This window comes from Geotrypetes seraphini, chromosome 8 (genome assembly GCF_902459505.1).
Source record: "Geotrypetes seraphini chromosome 8, aGeoSer1.1, whole genome shotgun sequence".
NCBI classification, from domain to species: Eukaryota; Metazoa; Chordata; class Amphibia; order Gymnophiona; family Dermophiidae; genus Geotrypetes; species Geotrypetes seraphini.
Genome location: NC_047091.1, coordinates 87,599,979 through 87,621,676, shown reverse-complemented (window position 1 = coordinate 87,621,676; position 21,698 = coordinate 87,599,979). Strand labels below are relative to the sequence as shown.

The following is a 21,698-nucleotide window of genomic DNA, read 5'->3' as shown; positions in this document are numbered from 1 at the left end:
TCACTTATCCCCCCCCAAGAGCTCCGCTTAGATGGTAAGTTCCTTCTATCTGTGCCCTTATCTGCCAATTCCAGATTTTATCCCTTCTATATGCTTGGAACAAACTGTCCGAATCCCTATGGCAGGCTCCATCTCTGGCAGTGTTCAAGGCCAAGTTTAAAGCCCACCTCTTTGAGACTGCTTTCAACTCCTAATTCCACTCACCTTGGGTTCTGCTCCTTCAACCTTATATGAGGTCTGTTCAAAAATTCAAGGACTGATTTTATAAAAAATTTATTAAACAGTCTTACAACTTATTCCATTGGGTCCCCTTCAAAGTACTCTCCTTCCCTAGGTATATATCCTTTTCCCAACATTGTTTCCACTTCTGGAAACAGTCCTTAAACGCATCTTCAGGAATTGCTAAAAGTTGCTGCATCAAATTTTGCTTTATGTCTTCAATGGTGTCAAATTGCTTTCCTTTCAGCATGGATTTCAGTTTAGGAAACAAGAAGTCAACAGGGGCCAAATCAGGAGAGTAAGGTGGCTTGGGAAGAACTGTCATCACGTTTTTTGCACAAAATTCACGAATTTTGATGGTGGCTTGAGCGAGCACATTGTCGTGATGCAGGAACTATGACTGCTCCCTCCAAAGTTTGGGCCACTTCCTCCTGATTCTCTCACGGTTAAACAGGGAATAGCTGGGTTCAACTAGTTCCTAATGGGGTGGTTCTAGTCATAGAGAAAGACTAGGAGGGTGGTGTTAGGAACCAGCTACCCCTATTTCTCTGGAGTATTGTGTTGCCCAATAGTAAAGATTGAATGACCTTTCCATTTGCATCCTAATTTGCATAATACAGTGAATTGCAGAGAAAAGGGGTGATTTATGAAGACAAGAGACTCCTAAAGCCCTAAACTGGACTCCTGATTGGGAGAGGAGCTTTGGTTTGGAACCCCTCAATCCTTAGGGGACATTTTGAGAGGGGTCAAGAGGAACCTCACCCTGAACTGAAAGGGGGGGTTGTTTAATGGACTCCCAGCAGGAAGGAACATAATTTGAGTTCTTGAAAACAAGAGCTCCAGGGCAACTCTTGAGAGGAAGAATGGTGGCTTCAGCTTAACTCTTGGTAAGCTCGAAACCTTCTCGGAGCATCTGAGCTCCAGGTAGCTAGGACCCTCAGCCTAGATCCTCGGTAAGCGGTGTACAGACACTCGGCCTATATCCTAGTAGGTGTTGAATGGATACTTGGCCTACACCTTTGACTAGGCGGGGCCAGTGGCGTCACAATTCCCTATAAGCCACTGCCAACATTTCATAAGTTTCTGTAGTGGTCTTACCCAATTTAAAACAGAACTTCACACTGTAGCACTGCTCATTGAGGTTACACGAAAACACACTTTCACAAAAACTGCTGTAGTTCAGAGATGAAAGCAGATATCAACAAACAGGAAAAAGGAGGTTACTTGTGAGGTTTCAAGCTACTCAATGCTGCCTACCACGTCTCAAAAGAACTTCTGATTGGCACGCAATTCAAACTGTCCTCTGTCTTCTGAGCAGGGACCGTCTATTAAATATCAAGTGGATCAGTGCTGCATATGGCTTTCAGCACTATAGAAGTGATGAATTGTAGTAGTAGTAACAGAGGAGGGGAAGAGGGGCGGGACCGCGGCAGAGAGAAGGCAGCTCGGAAGACCTATGACAGCTTGCAAAGATCGCTAGCACTAGCGATCTTATGCAGGCTGCTGAAATTAGATAAATTGATTCTGGGAGGCCAGGGGGAACACGCAGGCCTTCCGGGTGGGGTGGGGGGGGGTGCGTGGAGGAGTGTGCAGTCCTTCAGAGGGGGGGGGGGTTGTACAGGACTTCCGGGGAGGGGGTGCAGTCCTTTGGGGGAGGTTGTACAGGCCTTCATGGGGGACAGGCAGGCCTTCGAGGATGCAGGCCTTCAGTGGAGGGGGCCCTGGTGTAGAAGTACATGGAGGGAGGGAGGGAAGGGGGGTTCAAAGAGACGTGCATATGCCGAACTTTGGGGGGAAGAAATAATGGGTCTAAAAATAGAGGAGAGGGAGAGAGATGATGGACAATGGGATTTATGGAGGGAAGGAACAGAAAGGGAGAGAAGTTGGACATAAGGGATGGTGAGGGGCGATAGAGATACTGAATAGGAGGGTAGTTGGGAAAAGAAAGGGAGAGATGGTGGACCCTGGGGTGGTGGGGAAGGAGGGAGAGATGCTGGATGAAAGGGTAGTTGAGAAAAGGTGGATCTGTGGATGGAGATTAAAAAAAGGAAAGATGACAGACCTCCGGGGGAGGGAAGGGAAATGGAAGGGGAGGACACAGATGGCAGATGGATGGTTAGCATGGGGAAAGAAGAAAGAAGGAGACCCTGGCAAGCAAGTTATCAGAAGACAACCAGAGCCTGGGACCAACAAGATCTGAATAATGACCAGACAACAAAAGGTAGAAAAAAATCATTTATTTTCTGTTTTGTGATTACAATATGTCAGATTTGAAACATGTATCCTGCCAGAGCTAATGTTAGACCGCAAATGTGAGCTAGGATTTAACAGAGAGAGAAAAAGTATTTTTTGTTTGTTTACACCACAGCGCCAGTGTGGTTAGGAGAAGGCAAAGGGGGTGATGAGGCTATAAAATAAACCCACCAGGATGTTTAAAAAAACACCCAATTGGGCAGGAAAATCGAATCGACTCAAAAAATCGATTCAATAGGCTGAATCAAATTGAAATTTTTTTTCCTGAATTGGGCAGCACTAGTGCACCCATTGGATCAAGAGAGGCAAAACACAGCAGTTTAAACCTCATGCAGATAGGTTTGAGGATATTCCCACTGATTCCTGTAGAGGGAGTTTGAGTGGTAAGCAGCCTGCACTTCCTAGCACACATCACTCTAGAGCAGGGGTGTTAAAGTCCCTCTTTGAGGGCCACAATCCAGTTGGGTTTTCAGGATTTCCCCAATGAATATGAATGAGATCTATTAGCATACAATGAAAGCAGTGCATGCAAATAGATCTCATGCATATTCATTGGGGAAATCCTTAAAACCCGACTGGATTGCGGCCCTCGAGGAGGGATTTTGACACCCCTTCTCTAGAGCTATTCCTTGCAATTACAGAGGGGGAGGGAGACAGGCATCTAGAGCACCTGCAACACCTGAAGGTTTGGGGCATGGCTGTGTCTTTTTACACAGGAAGGCAGATTGGCAGAATAGCTTGAGGAGAAGGAAAGGAATGCCAGATACTTGATACACACACAGTGCTCAGGGCTGAAGGTTCTAAATCAGGGATCGCAAAGTCCCTCCTTGAGGGCCTTCATCCAGTCAGGTTTTCAGGATTTCCCCAATGAATATGCATTGAAAGCAGTGCATGCTCATATATCTCATGCATATTTATTGGGGAAATCCTGAAAACCCGACTGGATTGCGGCCCTCAAGGAGGGTCTTTGACACCCCTGTTCTAAATGGTCAGGAGAGGTCAGAGGCCATGGAACTGGTAGAGGCTGGTGAAGGTCTGCCAGAACTCGAGAGCCAGGGGGACCAGGCCATGGAGAATGCACCATATGAACAGCTGGAAGTGTGCTGGAACACTAAAGCAAGTGTGCTTTAATGCCTTGTGGATTTATGAAGTTGTTTTTTTTTTTTTTTTGAAGAAAACTAAAAGTCTAAGCGTGGAACAAATTTACCTTTTTTTCTTTTTTCTGCTGCTGGTAATTCTTGAAAGGAGTATGTTTGTTTTCATGGTTTTTTTTTTTAATGTGACTTTAAAAGACTGTTTGTTGTTTTCTCTGCTTGCTGTGAGGGCTAGAGCAGAAGCTTTCCAATCACCTGTTTGCTCAGCACTGATTAGCCCACAGAGGAGAAAACTCAAGGGCTGCTGGAAGCCAGGACTGAGGTAAGCTCACCCCTGCTGGGAAAGGAGTGAGACCGGTGAAGCTCAAGTGCTGGGAAGCGAAGTTGTACAGTACAGCATAAGTACTAACAATCAGGAAAGACTGGGTTTTTTTTTTCCTTTTTGGTGCCTGCTGAGGCACTCATAGGTTGTGGAGCATTCTGACACTGTTTGAATCTTGTTTTTTCTTGTTGCACAAACTGCTTTTGTTGTAACCAAGCTGAACGTTTTGGTTTTTATTTCTCATGAATAAACTTTTTGAAAAGTCTCTGCTTGTGCAGTGTTACCTCTCTGGTCTCCCAAAAATCCCTGTACGCTTTCCTGCATCTACATGCGATTGTGAGGTGGAGTGGAGAGGACAATCGTGTACAGATGCAGGAAAGCGCTTGTGTGAGGTTACAGCAGTGAGGCGGGCAACATTCCAGAACACGACTGCCAGACACTTAAGGCACAAGTTTTCCATAAAGAATCATTCTTTATAATACCGACGGCCTCAAAATAGTACCTGGTGGGCCATATGCGGTTCCTGGGCCATGAGTTTGAGACCACTGATCTAGCTGTTGGTTACCTGAAGAAACATTTACTTAAGGTAAAGAAGGAAAATCTTTTGGGAAAGGCCTATCTGGTCTCTTATGGACATAGCAAGAAAGTGGACAGACTGCTAACATTGAATGAACCCTATATGAGCCAGTGGATTGCCCTTGCCTCCATAATAGTTGCTAATATTACAGTTGCCACAGGGCTCATTCAATATTCTATTAAATTTTATTCTCTAGAATACAATAAGGGTGTGCGAGTGTGTTGTGCATTGCACAGTTGGTTGAGGGGTATGTGTTCTGTGTGTGTAGTGGTTCTTACCTCCTCCAGTGCCACAGGTGGTGGATAGCTGTCCATTGGAGCACGTGCACATGTTAGGACGGGAGCAAAATCCATCACCACAGGAGTTTCGGCAAATCGCTGGGGAATGAAACAGCAAGAAAAGGGTGAATGTGACAATGCCACACACAAAATGGTGCAAGGAGATTCTCTGTGCTGCAGCTACTGAGCCCAAGTCACCATGCATTAGAATTACGAAGGTGCCATTGTAGCAACTGTGATATCACCTCAATTGGACAGATGTTGTGTGACATCAGAATGACTATGATCTCACAGCAGCTGTATTTGTGAAAGGATATCAGTAGAGTGTGTCAGACCTATGAAAGACAGCTAATACTGTAAAAGCATGCAGACCCAACCGATCTCCATGTCGGGTTTGTTGCATGAATGAATCCCAGCAAGATACTCTTATCCTGAGAGGAGTGGGCTTGTGTATGCCCCAAAAGGCCAGAATCAATGTTCAAGGTTTCTTCAAGAAATGAACACTCTTTATAGGATAAGAAAGGAGCAGGGAGAGGGCTCCTGGTGTCTCTTCTATTTTCTGACTCCTGAGACTTTGGTGTCTCCTTTTCTACCTTGCTGCTGAGGGCACTAAATGGTGAAGGGGAAGGATAGGGATGACTTTATACCAACTGCTTGCTGAGTTAAAAGAGGATGGTTAAAGATATTTTTCAGTCCAGTAAGTCGGCTAGCCTGCCAGAACAGGCTAGTCTACCACAGGGCCCAATATATATTACCACACACTAATGCTGTTTCCACATAGCTTGTACAAGACTCAAAAATTGAAACAAAAGTTGTCCAACATACGAGGGTCATTTCATAAATAATGCACACTATTTTTTTAAATTTATGTTTGACTTTTTTTTCAAGTATTTCTTTACAATCCTTCAATATAGTCTCCCTGCTTTGCAATGACCCAGTCCCAATGTCCGGGAAGCTTTATTATTCCATCCAATACACTGTTTTTGTTCAGTTGCCAAATGGCTCAGGTACCAGCGGAAGAAAGCTCTTCCAGAGATGCAAAACGATGTCCACGCATAGGTTGTTTCAACTATGGAAAAAGGTCAAAGTCTGGTGGACTCATGTCTGGACTGTAGGGAGCATGAGGTAACTCCTCCCACCCATATTTGTGTAGTTTTTCAATGACGAGTGGAGAGCTCCATCTTCCCCATGGCCAAAATAATTTCAACAAGCTCAATCAAAAGTCAAATAAATGATGATTTTTGCTTATGATCATGAAGGTATCATCATTACAGACATAGTTCCATGTGGAAGAAGTGTCACAGCAGTGTATTATCATGATTTTTTTTGCAAAAATATGTGCAGAAAAATGCACACAACCTGACCTCAGTTGCTTTTGGCTGTTTTGGCTGGGCCACTCATTCTTCACGACAACGCTTGCCCGCACTTAGGGAATGTCGTCATTGAAAAACTACGCAAATACGGCTGGGAGGTGTTACCTCATGCTCTCTATAGTCCAAACATGAGTCCACCAGACTTTTTCCAAAGTTGAAACAACCAATGCGTGGACATCGTTTTGCATCTCTGGAAGAGTTTTCTTCCGCCGGTACCCGAGCCATTTGGCAACTGAACAAAAACGGTGCCTTGGATGGAATAATGAAGCTTCCTGAACATTGGGATTCGGTCATTGCAAAGCAGGGAGACTATATTGAAGAACTGTAAAGAAATACTTAAAAAATAAAAAAAACATGTAAATTAAAAAAAAAAAAGCATTATTTATGAAATGACCCTCGTAAATCTAGCAAAGCTTATGAGACCTTTTTAAATAAACACAGATCTACACTTGCAAAGTAACCACCCCTCCCCTTTTATGAAGCCGCGTTATGCTCTTTTATCACCAGCTGCAGCAGTATTAGCTCCAACGCCTATATGAATTCTATGACTGTCGGAGCTAATACCGCCACAGCCCGGCAAAAATGCAGCTTCATAAAAGAGGGTTAAATGATAAGGTTAATTTCAGTCACAGAAAATTGTTTACGAGCAGACACACAAACATGAAGATGTGTACACCACTGTCACTATTGAGCTTCTTAAGCAGTCACAATGCGAACAGAGTTTATTAATGCTTCTAATCTTCATCTTGAACACTTTTTCTTGCATTGCTGGCCAGACTTTGTGTGCTGCTGGACTGAAATCTGGGCTGTTGGATAGTCAGTGTGTTGGTGGGATGAAGCTCTGAATTTATCATGCACCGTTTCTTGAGCTTCATGGGCCAGTATGTTGTCATGCTGAAAGATAAAATGCTCAGACAACTTACAAATATCTAGAAGCAGGTATTGGCAGCATGTCTTGCAAATCTTTCCCTTTTACTTTTATGCCCAGTTCAACAAAGCAAATGGATGTTCCTCTGAGTGCCGACACTCCAGCAGACACCATGCTGCTGAAGTTTGAATGGATCCAAAGCAAGCAACTGACTGGAATGTGTTTCATTGACATACTGGCATAAACTCAAATCGTTTTGGCTGCTTGTCATATAAGCAATGGTGAATATTTTTTTTCATCTGTGAAGATGATGAAATTGACGGGGCTTGATAGAAAATGTTTTAGGAATATCTTTGCTGGCTGCGGCCTTGTTTACTTGTTCGCTTTGGTTATTCAGCTGCTCTGCACTTTTTGTAGCATTCCAGGAGACGGGCATGGCGTGCAATTTCATATGCTGATGACTGTGAAATTCCAAGATCTCGTAATGAGTCGAATCTGTGGCTGGTCTTCCTGACTCAACACAAGATTATGCATGTTGGTCACTACCCTTTCCATGTTCTGTTGTACCAGCTTCATCAATCTTTTTCAGAAGCTTATTTAAGCCTCCTTAGTTTTCAGTTCTGGGTTGGAAATTCAGCAATAAATCATTTTGTACTATAATGTTTAGTCAGTCACAAAAAACTTTATTATGATTCCATCTTCTTTAATAAACACCTTTTTCACTGTAAGTGTAAGCAATGACATCAATACTGATCTCACTTTGGCGTGGTAGAAAAAAGTAAGTAAGCCTAGAGTTCTGGTTCTCAATTATGCAAAGTTGCTTTAGGTTCATTTTGGTACAAACTAGGTTCATTTACTTAAATTATGCTTTTTTCCCCAATTACTATACTGTATTATATATACTTAATAATAATAATAATAATAACTATTTTTATATACTGCAATACCACAAACAGTTCAGAGTGGTTTGCAGAGGAAGAGACTGTATACAGACAACGATATTACAGAAAACTGTTGAAATTACATTAGCATGTTAAGGTTAATCAAATTTATCTGGAAGTGTTTAAGAAATACATCAAGGCAGAAGTGGGGTCCGAGAAATTTATCAAAGAGTTAAGTTTTGTTTAATATATCTACGGGGCTCATTTTCAAAAAACATTGATGTCCAAAAGATAGCATAAACCAGCACTTGGATGTCTTACTAGTCAAAATGTACAAGTGGGCATTTTCCAAACTGACCTTCTAGACATCTTTCTGGTCTCCATTGCATATAAATCTTAAGGGGGTCGTGCTAGAGGCATGTTCTGGATGAGATTAGAGTAGGCTTAGCACTTGGACATTTTACAGTTATAATCAAACGTTATACAAAATGTCCAGGGCACAATTTGGATGTTTTGGGCCAGACCTGTTTTTAAAACGAATACGAGCCAGAAAGGTACCCAAACTGACCCGATGACCAGTAGAGGGCTGAAAATTTGACCCCCTACAAATTCCCTCTGTGGTCACTGAACCCCCCTCCTACCCTCCAAATATCTGCATGAAACAGTATGCATCTGTCTATACAACAGCTGCAGATACGTAACATAACATAAAAATTTATTTGCATACCGCAAAACCTTCCAGTTCTATGCGGTTCATAATTCAAAGAGGCTGAACTATTTCAGCAAAGTACAAATCTTATAATCACAAAAATTTATCATATCAGTTAAGTTTTCAACAATTTCCTAAAGTGTTGATAGGATGCAGACTTAACAATTACATGATGAAATTCTTTATCTTTTATTACCATTCCTAGTAAAGCTGCAAGCAGGCCTTTGGAGCAGTTTGGTGGGCAGTGCAATGGACTGCAGAGAAGGTGACCCAAGCCCATATGTGGCCCTAGGTACCGCGTTTCCCCGAAAATAAGACCTACCCCAAAAATAAACCCTAGCATGATTTTGGGGGTAGGTCTTAATATAAGCCCTACCCCTGAAAATAAGCCCTAGTCGCCGACAGCAGTGTTTCCCCCACCCTCCCCCAGCGCCCCCCCTGCTAACTCTTCCAGCTTTCCCTCCCATGCGAACCCCGACCACGAGCTGAAATACCTGGAAACAAACGGCAGTGTCAGCAGCACAGGTTGGATCACAGTCTGCCCTTCTCATGCCCAGCTGTTCTGTGCTGCGTTGCTGACGACATAATCAGTGATGTGGCAGAGGAACGCCCGGACATGAGAAGGGCAGGCTGTGATCCAGCCTATGCTGCCGACACTGCTGTTTGTTTCCAGGTATTTCGGCTCACGGTTGGGGTTCACATGGGAAGGATAGATGAAAGGGTCAGCAAGGGAGGGTGTAGGGTGGCAGCAGGGGGGGGATGGGAGGGATAGAAGCTGCAAGGGTTCGCCACCACTATGGGCACCGCTCACCCTCACTACGCCACTGGGTACAGTAGGTTTTGGGGGCTTTTGGAGGGCTCACTATATAATGTATGGGGGTTATGGTGAGATGTATATCTGATACCCTCAATGTGAAGTTTACAGCAGTGCCCCTAGGGTGCCCCACTGCTCTGCTAGCCTGTCTGTGTGGCCAGTCCATTATAAATGCTGGCCCCTCCTATGTTCAAATGGCTTGTTTTGGGCGTTTTTCATCTGGATGGGTATTTTTCAATAATGGCAAAAAAATTAGATGTCTAACTGGACAGGGTCATTTTTCAGAAAAAAAAAAAAAAAAAGATAAAACGTTTTGCAGGTTTGAAAATGGACATTTTCGCCAGCCAATTTTGGGATGTTTTTCTCAAAACATCTTATGTCGGACTTCAGTGCCCTTCTATTTTTAGAAATGGTAAAGATCCTCAGAGGGTTAAACTACCCCAGTGGTTCTCGTGAAACAAATCACTGAACCCGATCTTCATTGGATCAAATTTTCATTAATTCTTTTTTGAATCCATTATTTCATTGATTCATATAAATTTTAATTTTTTTAGTATTTCTAATAGTCATATATATATTTTTTAGCATTTTATTTTAGTAAAGTACTTAGCTTAAATGACTTTAAGGGAGTGCCTCCACCAACATGCCCATGTTTCAGATTACTTTCATCAGGGTTGAGGCACCCAATTTTAAATTATCAAGCATTCAAGAAATCGCTCCTCTCTGTAGATAATCATTTAAGCTAAGTACTTTACTAAAATGAAATGCTAAAAAAAAAATATATACATATATGACTATTAGAAATGCTAAAAAATTAAAATTATATATGAATCAATTAAATAATGGATTCCAAAAAGAATTAATGAAAATTTGATCTAATGAAGATCGGGTTCAGTGATTTGTTTCATAAGAACATAAGAATTGCCGCTGTTCAAGTTCAACTTCAATTTTATTTGATGAATCGCCTATAACAATTTCTAAGCGATGTACAGTTTAAAACATCATATAAGATAACAGACTCTATTAAAAACAAAATTTTTAACAAGTTTTTTAAAAAAAACAACAATAATTTATAACATACAATGTTAGAACTTAAGGGGTAACATGACTAACTAGATGGGTCAGACCAGTGGTCCATCGTACCCAGCAGTCCGCTCCCACGGCGGCCCTCTGGTCAAAAGACCAGCACCCTAACTGAGACTAGCCCTACCTACCGGTTCAGCAGGAACTTGTCTAACTTTGTCTTGAATCCCTGGAGAGTGTTTTCCCCTATGACAGACTCTGGAAGAGCGTTCCAGTTTTCTACCACTCTCTGAGTGAAGAAGAACTTCCTTATGTTTGTACGGAATCTATCCCCTTTCAACTTAAGAGAGTGCCCTCTCGTTCTTCCTACCTTGGAGAGGGTGAACAACCTGTCCTTATCTAATAAGTCTATTCCCTTCAGTACCTCGAATGTTTCACGAGAACCACTGGAGTAGTTTAACCGTCTGAGGATCTTTACCATTCCTAATTGAATTAAGGTCTGGTAAAAAGAAATTTTTTGTTATAGACAACACTGGAAGTTTATAGTTGAAGTTGTTAAATTGGATTCCAGTTACTGGATAGCTATCCACGTTGTTGCTTCTATTTTTAGAAGCATTCAAATAAAGTTGAAACTTTGAATGCTGGTTTTAAGATAAACTGTATTGTGAAGATCTATTCAAAATGCGATTATTCATCTGTAAACCAACACGTTTGTAAAAGTCTTGTCTGTCATATTCTGTGCATGTTATTGTTGTAATGCCACCTAGATATAGGCGGCTGATCTCTCTCTCTATGAGTAGTTCTATAAAACCCAGTGACTTTCCCTCCCAGATTAAAAAAATGAGGGCTAAACCCAATTTATCTTGAAAAAAAAAATATCTCAAAAGCAGTTAAAACCACAATGTGCAAACAGGAAATGTCACCTACTGATCCCCTGTAAAACACTGTCAACCCAGTGCCTGATTCATGCACAAGTCTGGAGTTTGAGTGCTAGACTGCAAATGCCACTGAATGTGCACTCTGTGCCTCTTCTGGGGAATTGGCGAGTGAAAGAAAATCTATAATATCTGAGGAGGAGATACTTTACGTAATAGTAAAACATTAATAAATCATGTCCATTTGTCTACAGTGACTGCACTGAACCGAACTAAATACAGATTTATCAATTTATGAGTGAAATTTATGAGATTTATAAGGAAAAGAAAATCCATTGATATTGGCACGGACTTTAGTTGAAAACCGTAAACACATTTTTTTCTCTTATAAGCATTCTCCAAAAAAGATTTGTCTTGCACATATCATGATAGGTATGAACCTTTTGAGCCAGGGTATAACGAGTAGAGTCTTACTCTCAGCATTATTGCCAATACTCCTCTTATAACTTATATCATGCCAAAGACAGCTAGCTTCTGGAATTTGCAATACTCATACACAGGCAACAAGCCTCATGTTTTTGACCTACTTTTGCACTACCTTGCTCCTGGCTTCATGTCAGCTGGACAGGCTGACCTATTTCTGGTTTTTACCTCACATGTAGCCATAGTTACAGTTTCATAAACCAACCACTAGATGTAAGACAATAAAACCAGGAGAGGCCCAGACTGCCTTTTAATCAAAAGAAATCAACTGTGGGAATGGGACGATTCATCATGGCCAGTTCAGCATGGGCTGTTTCATCTCTTAATATTAAGAAGCCCTCTCAAAGTCAACCTTTTAGTCCGGAAGTCTTCCCTTTAGACAAAATTATATTCCAATATTAAGGGAAACTTTACAATGCGCCTGAATGATAGAAACATAGAAACATAGAAGATGACGGCAGAAAAGGGCTACAGCCCATCAAGTCTGCCCACTCTGCTTACCCACCCCCTGTCTATGCCCTAATGACCCAATTTCCTTATCTTGACCCTCGTAGGGATCCCACATGGGTATCCCATTTATTCTTAAAGTCTGGCACGCTGTCTGCCTCGATCACCTGCACTGGAAGCTTGTTCCAATGATCAACCACTCTCTCTGTGAAGAAATACTTTCTGGTGTCGCCATGAAATTTTCCGCCCCTGAGTTTGAGCGGGTGCCCTCTTGTGGCCAAGGGTCCCTTGAGAAAGAAAATATCATCTTCCACTTCGACACGTCCCGTGAGGTACTTAAATGTTTCGATCATGTCTCCCCTCTCCCTACGTTCCTCAAGAGTGTAGAGCTGCAATTTGTTCAGTCTCTCTTCGTACGAGAGACCCTTGAGCCCCGAGATCATCCTGGTGGCCGTCCGTTGAACCGATTCAATTCTGCGCACATCTTTACTGTAATGTGGCCTCCAGAATTGCACACAGTACTCCAGATGAGGTCTCACCATGGCCCTATACAACGGCATTATGACTTCAGGCTTTCGGCTGACGAAACTTCTATTGATACAACCCAATATCTGCCTTGCTTTAGATGAAGCCTTCTCCACTTGATTGGCAGTTTTCATGTCTGCACTGATGATTACTCCTAAATCTCGTTCTGCTGAAGTCCTAGTTAAAGTTTCTCCGTTCAAGAAGTACGTCCTGCATGGATTTCCGCTTCCGAGGTGCATGACCTTACATTTCTTAGCATTGAAGCCTAGCTGCCAGGTTGAGGATCAACTTTCCAATGTAAGCAGGTCCTGCGCCATATAATTCTGTAAACTGCATTCACTTACTATATTACATAGTTTGGCGTCATCGGCGAATAGTGTTATTTTACCTTGAAGCCCTTGAGTCAGATCCCCTATGAATATGTTGAAAAGGAGTGGACCCAGGACCGAGCCCTGCGGCACTCCACTGGTCACCTCCGATGTTTTAGAGAGGGTACCATTAACCACCACCCTCTGAAGTCTGCCACTCAGCCAATCATTGACCCATGCAGTTAGTGTCTCTCCTAACCCCATCGATTCCTTCTTGCTTAGCAGCCTGCGGTGTGGGACACTGTCAAAAGCTTTACTGAAGTCCAGGTACACGACGTCCAAAGACTCTCCCAAGTCCAACTTTCTTGTTACCCAGTCAAAGAAGCTGATGAGATTGGATTGGCAGGACCTACCCTTGGTGAATCCATGCTGACTGGGATCCCGAAGATTCCCTTCATTCAAGATCGTGTCCAATTTGCTTTTAATTAGTGTTTCCATGAGTTTGCACACTATTGATGTGAGACTCACCGGTCTATAATTCGCAGCCTCTGCCCTGCAACCCTTTTTATGCAGAGGAACGACATTAGCTAATTTCCAGTCCAGGGGAACTTTCCCCTTACTTAGGGAGAGATTGAATAGCTCAGCCAACGGTTTCGCCAGGACATCGCTCAATTCTCTGAGCACTCTTGGGCGCAAATTGTCTGGTCCCATGGCTTTGTTCACCTTGAGTCTTGCCTGTTCACTGTAAACTTCACCTGGTGTGAACTCAAAATTCTGAAACGGGTCTTCTGTGCTTTGTGTTGCCTTCAACTGCGGACTGTGTCCCGGTGCCTCACAGGTGAAGACTGAGCAGAAGTATTCATTCAGTAGTTCGGCTTTATCGGAATCTGCTTCCACGTAACTTCCGTCCGGTCTTCTAAGGCGTACTATCCCGCCTGTGTTCCTTTTTCTGTCACTAATATACCTGAAGAAGGATTTGTCCCCCTTTCTAATGTTTTTTGCCAGAATTTCTTCCACTCGAAGTTTTGCCTCCCTAACTGCCATTTTGACCGCTGTAGACCTGGTCCTATATTCTACTTTTGCCTCTCTTTTCTCCGTGCGCTTGTAGGAGAGAAACACTTTTTTCTTCTCCTTAATGAGGTGCGAGATCTCCGCGGTGAACCATTGGGGTTTATTGTTTCTTTTTCATTTATTTACTGATTTTATGAAGCGGCTAGTTGCTTCATGTATGGTTGATTTCAGTGTTAACCACTTAGCTTCTACATCATCGGTCTCCGCTTGGTCCTGCAGCGTCTGATGGACGAAATCTCCCATGCGTGCAAAGTCTGTGCCCCGGAAATTGAGTACCTTTGTTTTCGTGTTTGATCTAGGGAAGCCTTTCCTAAGGTTGAACCATACTATGTTGTGGTCGCTGGAGGCTAGCGTATCTCCTACTGAGACCTCTGAGACGCTTTCCCCGTTGGTGAGTACCAGGTCGAGGATCGCCTGGGCCCTAGTGGGCTCCGTTACCATTTGTTTGAGACGTGCTCCCTTTATGGAGGTTAAGAGCCTCCTGCTACCGCTGGTTGTCGCTGAAAATGAGTTCCAGTCTGCATCAGGCATATTGAAGTCCCCTAGTAGTACAGCTTCTACTCGTAGAGTGATATTCTCTATGTCTTCAATTAATTCTGCGTCCATGTCTTCCAGTTGTCTTGGGGGTCTGTATACCACACCTAGATACAGGCATTTTTCTCTGTTATGATGCCTGCCCCCTCCCTCCCCACCTTTCAAACCTTGAAGTTACCAGATGATACGGAGGCAGGAGAAGAAGACGGCAATCTAGCAATTCTTCACAAGTACATTCTGGGCATCAGCCATGTGGAACATGCTCGGTGTGCCGCTACTCTATAAACATCTCCACTTTCAATCATCCAAAGACAGGCAAAAGTTAGACTGAACTTCAGTAGCACATGCTACACCGAACTTATTTATTTATTTATTTAGATTTTTATCCCGTCCTCCCAGTAGCTCAGAACGGTTTACAAGTAAACATTCACAATGAAGTGAATTGGGCATACAAGATTATACAGTAGATTTAAATACTTGGACATACGAGACTGTGCAGCAGTGTAAATATAGGGACTATACAGCAAATTAAGAACAGTAGTTTAAATATAAGTAGTTTAGTTTAGATACAAGTTATTTGAGTATAGGCTGAGAGTGGACTATACAGAAATTTTTGGCAGAAGATTAGAATGGAGAAAGAAGGGTAGAGGTGGGGTTTAAGGGGTTGGGTGTAGACTGAGGGTGACCTTTAGTTGAAGAGGAGGGTCTTTACCATTTTCCGGAATGTCATTAGTGAGTTCCGAAGTCTGAGTTGAGGGGGGAGTTGGTTCCAGAGTTGGGGAATTAAGTGGCTGTAGGAGCGTTTGCGGGCGGGTTCTGAGAGGAGGGACCTTCCGGGGGGAATGCATAGGCGTATCTCCGTTTCTGAGCGGAGGGTGCGGGTGGGGATGTAGATGGGTAGCTTGGATTTTATGTAAGAGGGGGTGGTGGCATAAATTATTTTGTGTGCTATTGCCAGGGCCTTGAATGCACAGCGTTGGCTAATTGGGAGCCAGTGTTCAGCGCAGAGTGCTGGGGAGATGGGATCATGGTAGTTGAGGCTGTGTAGGAGGCGGATAGCTGCATTTTGGACCCGTTGGAGGCGCTTGAGATCTTTTTTGGTTATTCCTTTAAATAGGGAGTTGCAGTAATCCATTCTGGAGAGGACATATGCGTAGAGGAGTTGGGCTTGTGGTATATATCATCATCTGCCCTTGTGGCCTACTATACGTGGGAAAAACTAAACGTAAAATAAAAACACGCATCATAGAGCGCCGTAGCTGCATCCTGAGAGGTGTGATTTCTGCCCCACTTGTTTCACACTGGCAGGAATTCAATCATACTATAGACAACTTAAAATTTTATGTGTTTAGAACCTTTAAAACTAAATGGAGAGGGGGAGCTATCAATCAAATACTTCTACATACTGAACAAAGAACCATTTTTGAAATGAACACAATCAGCCCAGCAGGCCTTAATGCAGAAATAGACTTTCAAGTTTATTTAAAATTTCTTATACCACCCAATCAGCCTTCCAGGCGGTGTACAAATTCATAAAAACATAAAACATGCTTTAGCTAAAATACAAGATTAAGAGACATTGCGTCACCAAACTATAACAATAACATTCGAAGACTTTTAAAAGCAAAGACAAACAGGAACAAAAGGTAAAAGACAAGAAATACAATAAAGTAAAAGAGAACAATTAAGGAAGAAACAATAGGAGGGGCTGCTATAAATAATGTTGAACTCAATAATGTTGAACTCAATTGCCCTTAAAAGGACAGTTAGGTCTCGAAGGCATCAAGAAAGAGAAATGTCTTTAGCTTCATCTTAAAATGATTAAGAATTGATTCTTCGCATACGTAATTTGGAATACTATTCCAAAGAGAGGGGGCAATGACAGAGAAGATAGTAGACCTCATTGTATTTATATACTTCAATGACAAAATAGAAAGAAGGTTATTAGCTGTCGTTCTTATGATTTAAACACCCTATTCATAATATTTCATTTCAAATCACAATTTCTTATCTGTGTTCCCTTGCCTCTCTAAGTGCATGCGATCAGCCACCGGCATCTATCTATAATATTTATAAGTTCATAGTACCCCTTTCGCTTTTTCATTCTCATAGCTTTTATGCACTTTAGTATACTTGGCCCCTTTGAATATACACGCTAGTCATGCATCATCCGTTATGCCTCATTTTTTTATTTTTATTTTCCATCCTCCTTTGTATAAAAGTTATTGTTACCGCCCATTGGCACTAACACTCACTACCATCTGTCACACACATTGTGACAAAAACCCTCCAGATTGTTCCTGCTCTATGCTACTCTTACCCACCCATAGGTAACAGATTCATTGCCCACAATGAGCATAAACATTCGTTATGGGGGGACTATATTCTCAGAGAAACAAAAAAACACTGTGGAATGACGATGATCCTGAATTGGACTTTAATGAAAGAATCAAAGTTCCAAATATACAATAAAATAATCCACATGAAAAAATAGTAAATAATCCACAAACAAATCAAAAGGACCTAGTCTGCTAGTAGCGCAGGACCCAACATGGTCCGCGTTTTGACAAGATGTTTTCTTCAGGGGTTCCTAAGAGTCCTATGATGATGAATACGTGGAAAAACTTCTAATTTGCCTTCAATCCGATCTGTTCGTGATCCCCTTCTTAATCATTCCAAGCATTCTGTTCACCCTTTTCGCCACCACCGCGCATTGCATGGACGGCTTCATTGACTTGTCAACCAGTACTCCCAAGTCTCTTTCCTTGGGGGGGGGGAGGTCTCTCCAAATATCACACCGGACATCCTGTATTCATGTATAAGATTTTTGTTACCGACATGCATCACCTTACACTTATCCACGTTAAACCTCATTTGCCATGTCACGGCACATTTCTCGAGCGTGTTTTATGTCATGTTGCAGGTCTTCGTAATCCTTCTGCGTCTTCACTACTCTGAATAACTTCGTAACGTCTGCAAATTTTATCATCTCGCTCGTTGTACAAATTTTCAGGTCGTTTATAAATATGTTGAAGAGCACAGGTCCAAGCACCAAACCCTGCGACACTCTACTTGTGATGCTTTTCCAGTCTGAGTATTGTCCATTTACCACTCCTGCCCTGGAACTATGAGAAAGCCAGAATAAGTGCTCCCTGCTGGAACCCTTGAAAAAGCCATTGTTGGCGAAACGGGTCCCGTCGGGCAGTATAGCTTGGAGCAAGATTAATTGAATATATGAAGAAATTTCAATAAAGACATAAGAAGAAAGTACAAGTTGGTTCACTCTTCTTTTTTGCATCTTTTCCTGTTGAGTGAGGATTTGCTTTGTTTGGTATTGTCCATTTACCCCCACTCTCTGTTACCTATCCGCCAACCAGTTTTTAATCCATGTGAGTATTTCACCTTTGATTCCATTGCTCGCAATTTTTCAAAGTAGTCGTTCATGCGTAAGGTGACCATACGTCCCGTTTTCAACAGGACAGTCCCGTTTTTGGACCGACCGTCCTCTTGTCCCAACCCACCGCTTCGGGAAACCGAAATGTCCCGTTTTCAGGGACAGCGTCCCGAAGCTGTGCGTGGGGACACCAGGACAGGCGATCACTTTCCCTGCCGATTCAAACCCTGGGCCGCCGCTGCTGCTTCTTGCCTTCTTCCCGACGTCAATTTTGACGTTGGAGAGGAAGTTCTGGGCCAGCCAATTGCTGTGTGACAGGCCCGAACTTCCTCTCTGACAGGAAGAAGGCAAGAAGCAGTGGCGGCGGCCCAGGGTTTGAAATTGGCGCGGCAGGGAGGCAGACTGGCAGGCAGCGGCAGTACACAGGCGGGCAGACAGATGGGCAGGCGGGGGTTTGAATCCGTGGGGGGGGGAGGGGGGGCGGGTTGAATCAGGCACTGGAGGGAGGGAAGGAGGTAGGCAGGCAGGCTGGCTTCGGGGGAGGGACAAAGGCAAGAGAAGACATAGGAAGGAGGTACTAGGGACACAGGACAGAGGCACTGGGGACATTATGGACATGAGAAGGAAGCACTGGGGGCATTAAGGATACAGGACAGGCACTGGGGGTTCTATGGACATGGGAAGGAGGCACTAGGGACACAGGACAGAGGCACTGGGGGCACTATGGACATGGGAAGGAGGCACTGGGGGCACTAAGGACACAGGACAGACTCCTGCTGCCACCCCCCCAAGACATTCCCCGGCAGGAGGGATGCCCACTCCCTCCTGCCGCTGGCCCCATCATCCCTGAAGCCCCCCAAACACTCCCTGACTCCACCCCATACTCCCCGGCTCCACACCGACTCTACCCTTCACATGCTCCAATACCCCAAGGTCCTCCCGACACTCCCCAAATGCCTCCCGACACCCCCAAGATCTCCCTGCCGCCCCCCATATCTGTATCTGATGGCAGGCAAGAAGGATGCCCACTCCCTCCTGCCAGCAGGCCTGCCACTGTGATATGGCAAACCTTCCCCTTCCCGGTGTACTCTATGATGCACCAAAGAGGGGCCTAAGGCCCTGATTGGCTTATATGCCTAAGGCCCTCCTATAGGAGGGGTCTTAGATACCTGGGCCAACTGGAGTCCTCCTTCCCAGTGCATCCTGGGAGTGGCCTAAGATTCTGATTGGCCAGATCCCTAAGGCCCCCCATCCCCCTCCTGCCACAGACATTTGGGGGTGGGAGAGGCTTCGGGGGTTCTGGCAGGAGGGAGTGAGCATCTCTCTTGCCAGTCAATTTTGTGGGGGAATGGGTTCCTTGCTGCTGCCGCTAAATTGATCACGGCAGGGAGATTCCCTTGCCACGATCGGCTCAGTAGCCATGTCTATTTGAAATGTGTGGTTTATACTATATAGGACAAACCAGAAGACCTATAAAAATACGTATAGCAGAACATTTGAGTTGCATTAGACATCAACGTTTGCAGGCACCTATAGTAGAACACTGGGTTGAATACAACCACACTGAAGATGAATTAAAATACCTAATACTGTTTCATATTCAACTACACAGGGGTGGCAATGTATCACTATCTCTTTTGAGAAAAGAACAGAGAACCATTTTTAAATGGAATACTATGACCCCAAATGGTTTGAATACCGAGTTACAGTGGATATAAGTTAGATAAACAAAAATACATTCAACTCTGTTCTTCTTAATATTGATCCCTCTTTTTCATTATAAAATCTATATAATCTTTATTATAATTTTCTCATTTTAAGCTCTCTACCCATTAATTATTCTAAAACTTTTTATTTACATATCTGCTGGGATGCAGCTAAAAGACCCATCGGGGAGCCTTGAAGTGTGTGAGGGGGGGGGAGAAGAAAAGATTAATCCCTTTAAAGCCCCTTAACATCTCAAGGGAAATTCATCATGAAATCGAGGCTTGACTTCCTCCTTTGCAGCACTTGCGCAGTATATTTTTTATTGTCAGATAGGATGTCATTGAATTTACTGATACAGCCTTGAGTTTCCCTTTATGCAAACGCATCGTCTGTTTTAAATATCGCGCTTAGAAGATTTGCCAGCTGATTCTAAGCTTTGAGAACGCCGCTGCTGACAGAGATCTGCTCGCCCCAGCACAAGTAAGAGAATTTTTTACTCATGGATCATTACAATTTGCTTAGTTCTGTTTCTGTAACCCTTGAGTCCTTTCAATCTGCTACTCATTAAATATTTGAAAGATGAATTATATATAAATTGAAAGTATCGTCAAAAATTAGTGGACGGTATCCCAGTTAGGATTCTTTTTTCATTGATGAATTGTTTTAATCTTAATTCAGTTTGTTTTTGTTTGTAGATATTCAACATTCACTTCTCCTGAAGAAGCCATTACTGGCAAAACCCAGGTTTGGGTTGGGGAGTGCTATGATTTTTAATTCACAGAGCACATTATCACTCACTTCATTATGCAAATAAAAAATGAAAAAATAGAATCTACTGCTCGAACCGAACGACACAAGGAACATTTAACATCATTAGAAGACAAGTGATCATCTATTCTTGGTTTACTATATATATATATATATATATATATATATATATATATATATATATATATATATATATATATATATGTATATATATATATATATATATATATATAAAACAAAGGGGTTGGCAGATGGTATGAATGAAGCCCTCATCACTTTGATCTTGAAGCCGGGCAAAGATGAAACTCTACCGGACTCCTATCAGCCCATCTCACTATTATATGTAGACCTTAAAATATTAGCAAAAATTCTAGCTAATCGGTTGTCGACATACCTACCGCACTTGATTGGATATGACCAAGTAGGATTTATTCACGGGAGGCAGTCAGTGATGAATGTGCGGAAGGTATTAATAGCTATGGTGCATGCTACCCATTGTTCTATTCCTACTCTGATCGTGAGTTTAGACGCGGCTCGGGCATTTGACCAGGTAGACTGAACATAAGTAATACCTCTGTTGGGTCAGACCTGAGGTCCATCGTGCCCAGCAGTCCGCTCTCGTGGCGGCCCAACAAGTCCTGGACCTGTGTAGTAAATCCTCTATCTATACCCCTCTATCCCCTTCTCCAGCAAGAAATTGTCCAATCCTTTCTTAAACCCCGTTACCGTGCTCTGCCCTATTACGTCCTCTGGAAGTGCATTCCAGGTGTCCACCACACATGGGGTAAAGAAGAACTTCCTAGCATTTGTTTTGAATCTATCCCCTTTCAACTTTTCCGAAATCCCTCTTGTTCTTTTATTTTTTTGAAAGTTTGAAGAATCTATCTCTCTCCACTTTCTCTATGCCCTTCATGATCTTGTAAGTTTCTATCATATCCCCTCTAAGTCTCCTCTTCTCCAGAGAAAAGAGACCCAATTTCTCCATATCTGGCCATATCTTTTTGGTGTTTTGAAACATGTAGGTCTAGGTGGTTGGTATCTTAACGCCTTACAGGCATTATATACATCCCCAGTAGCTCACCTATTGGTTAATGATATTTGCACGGAACCTTTCTCAATTGAGAGGGGCACTAGACAGGGTTGTCCGCTGTACCCGTTGTTATTCTTGCTTTATT

At 43.0% G+C, this 21,698-nt stretch overlaps 1 protein-coding gene across 3 annotated transcripts in view; it reads right to left on the bottom strand.

Moving 5' to 3' along the window:
* The window catches only part of FBN3 (fibrillin 3), a 518,221-nt gene that overhangs the window by 235,864 nt on the left and 260,659 nt on the right, over nucleotides 1-21,698 (bottom strand). For all 3 annotated transcript variants that reach the window (XM_033955282.1, XM_033955284.1, XM_033955283.1), the window contains one exon: nucleotides 4,744-4,842. In XM_033955282.1, coding sequence (XP_033811173.1) covers nucleotides 4,744-4,842 — 99 coding nt within the window. The remainder of the gene's footprint in view (nucleotides 1-4,743; nucleotides 4,843-21,698) is intronic.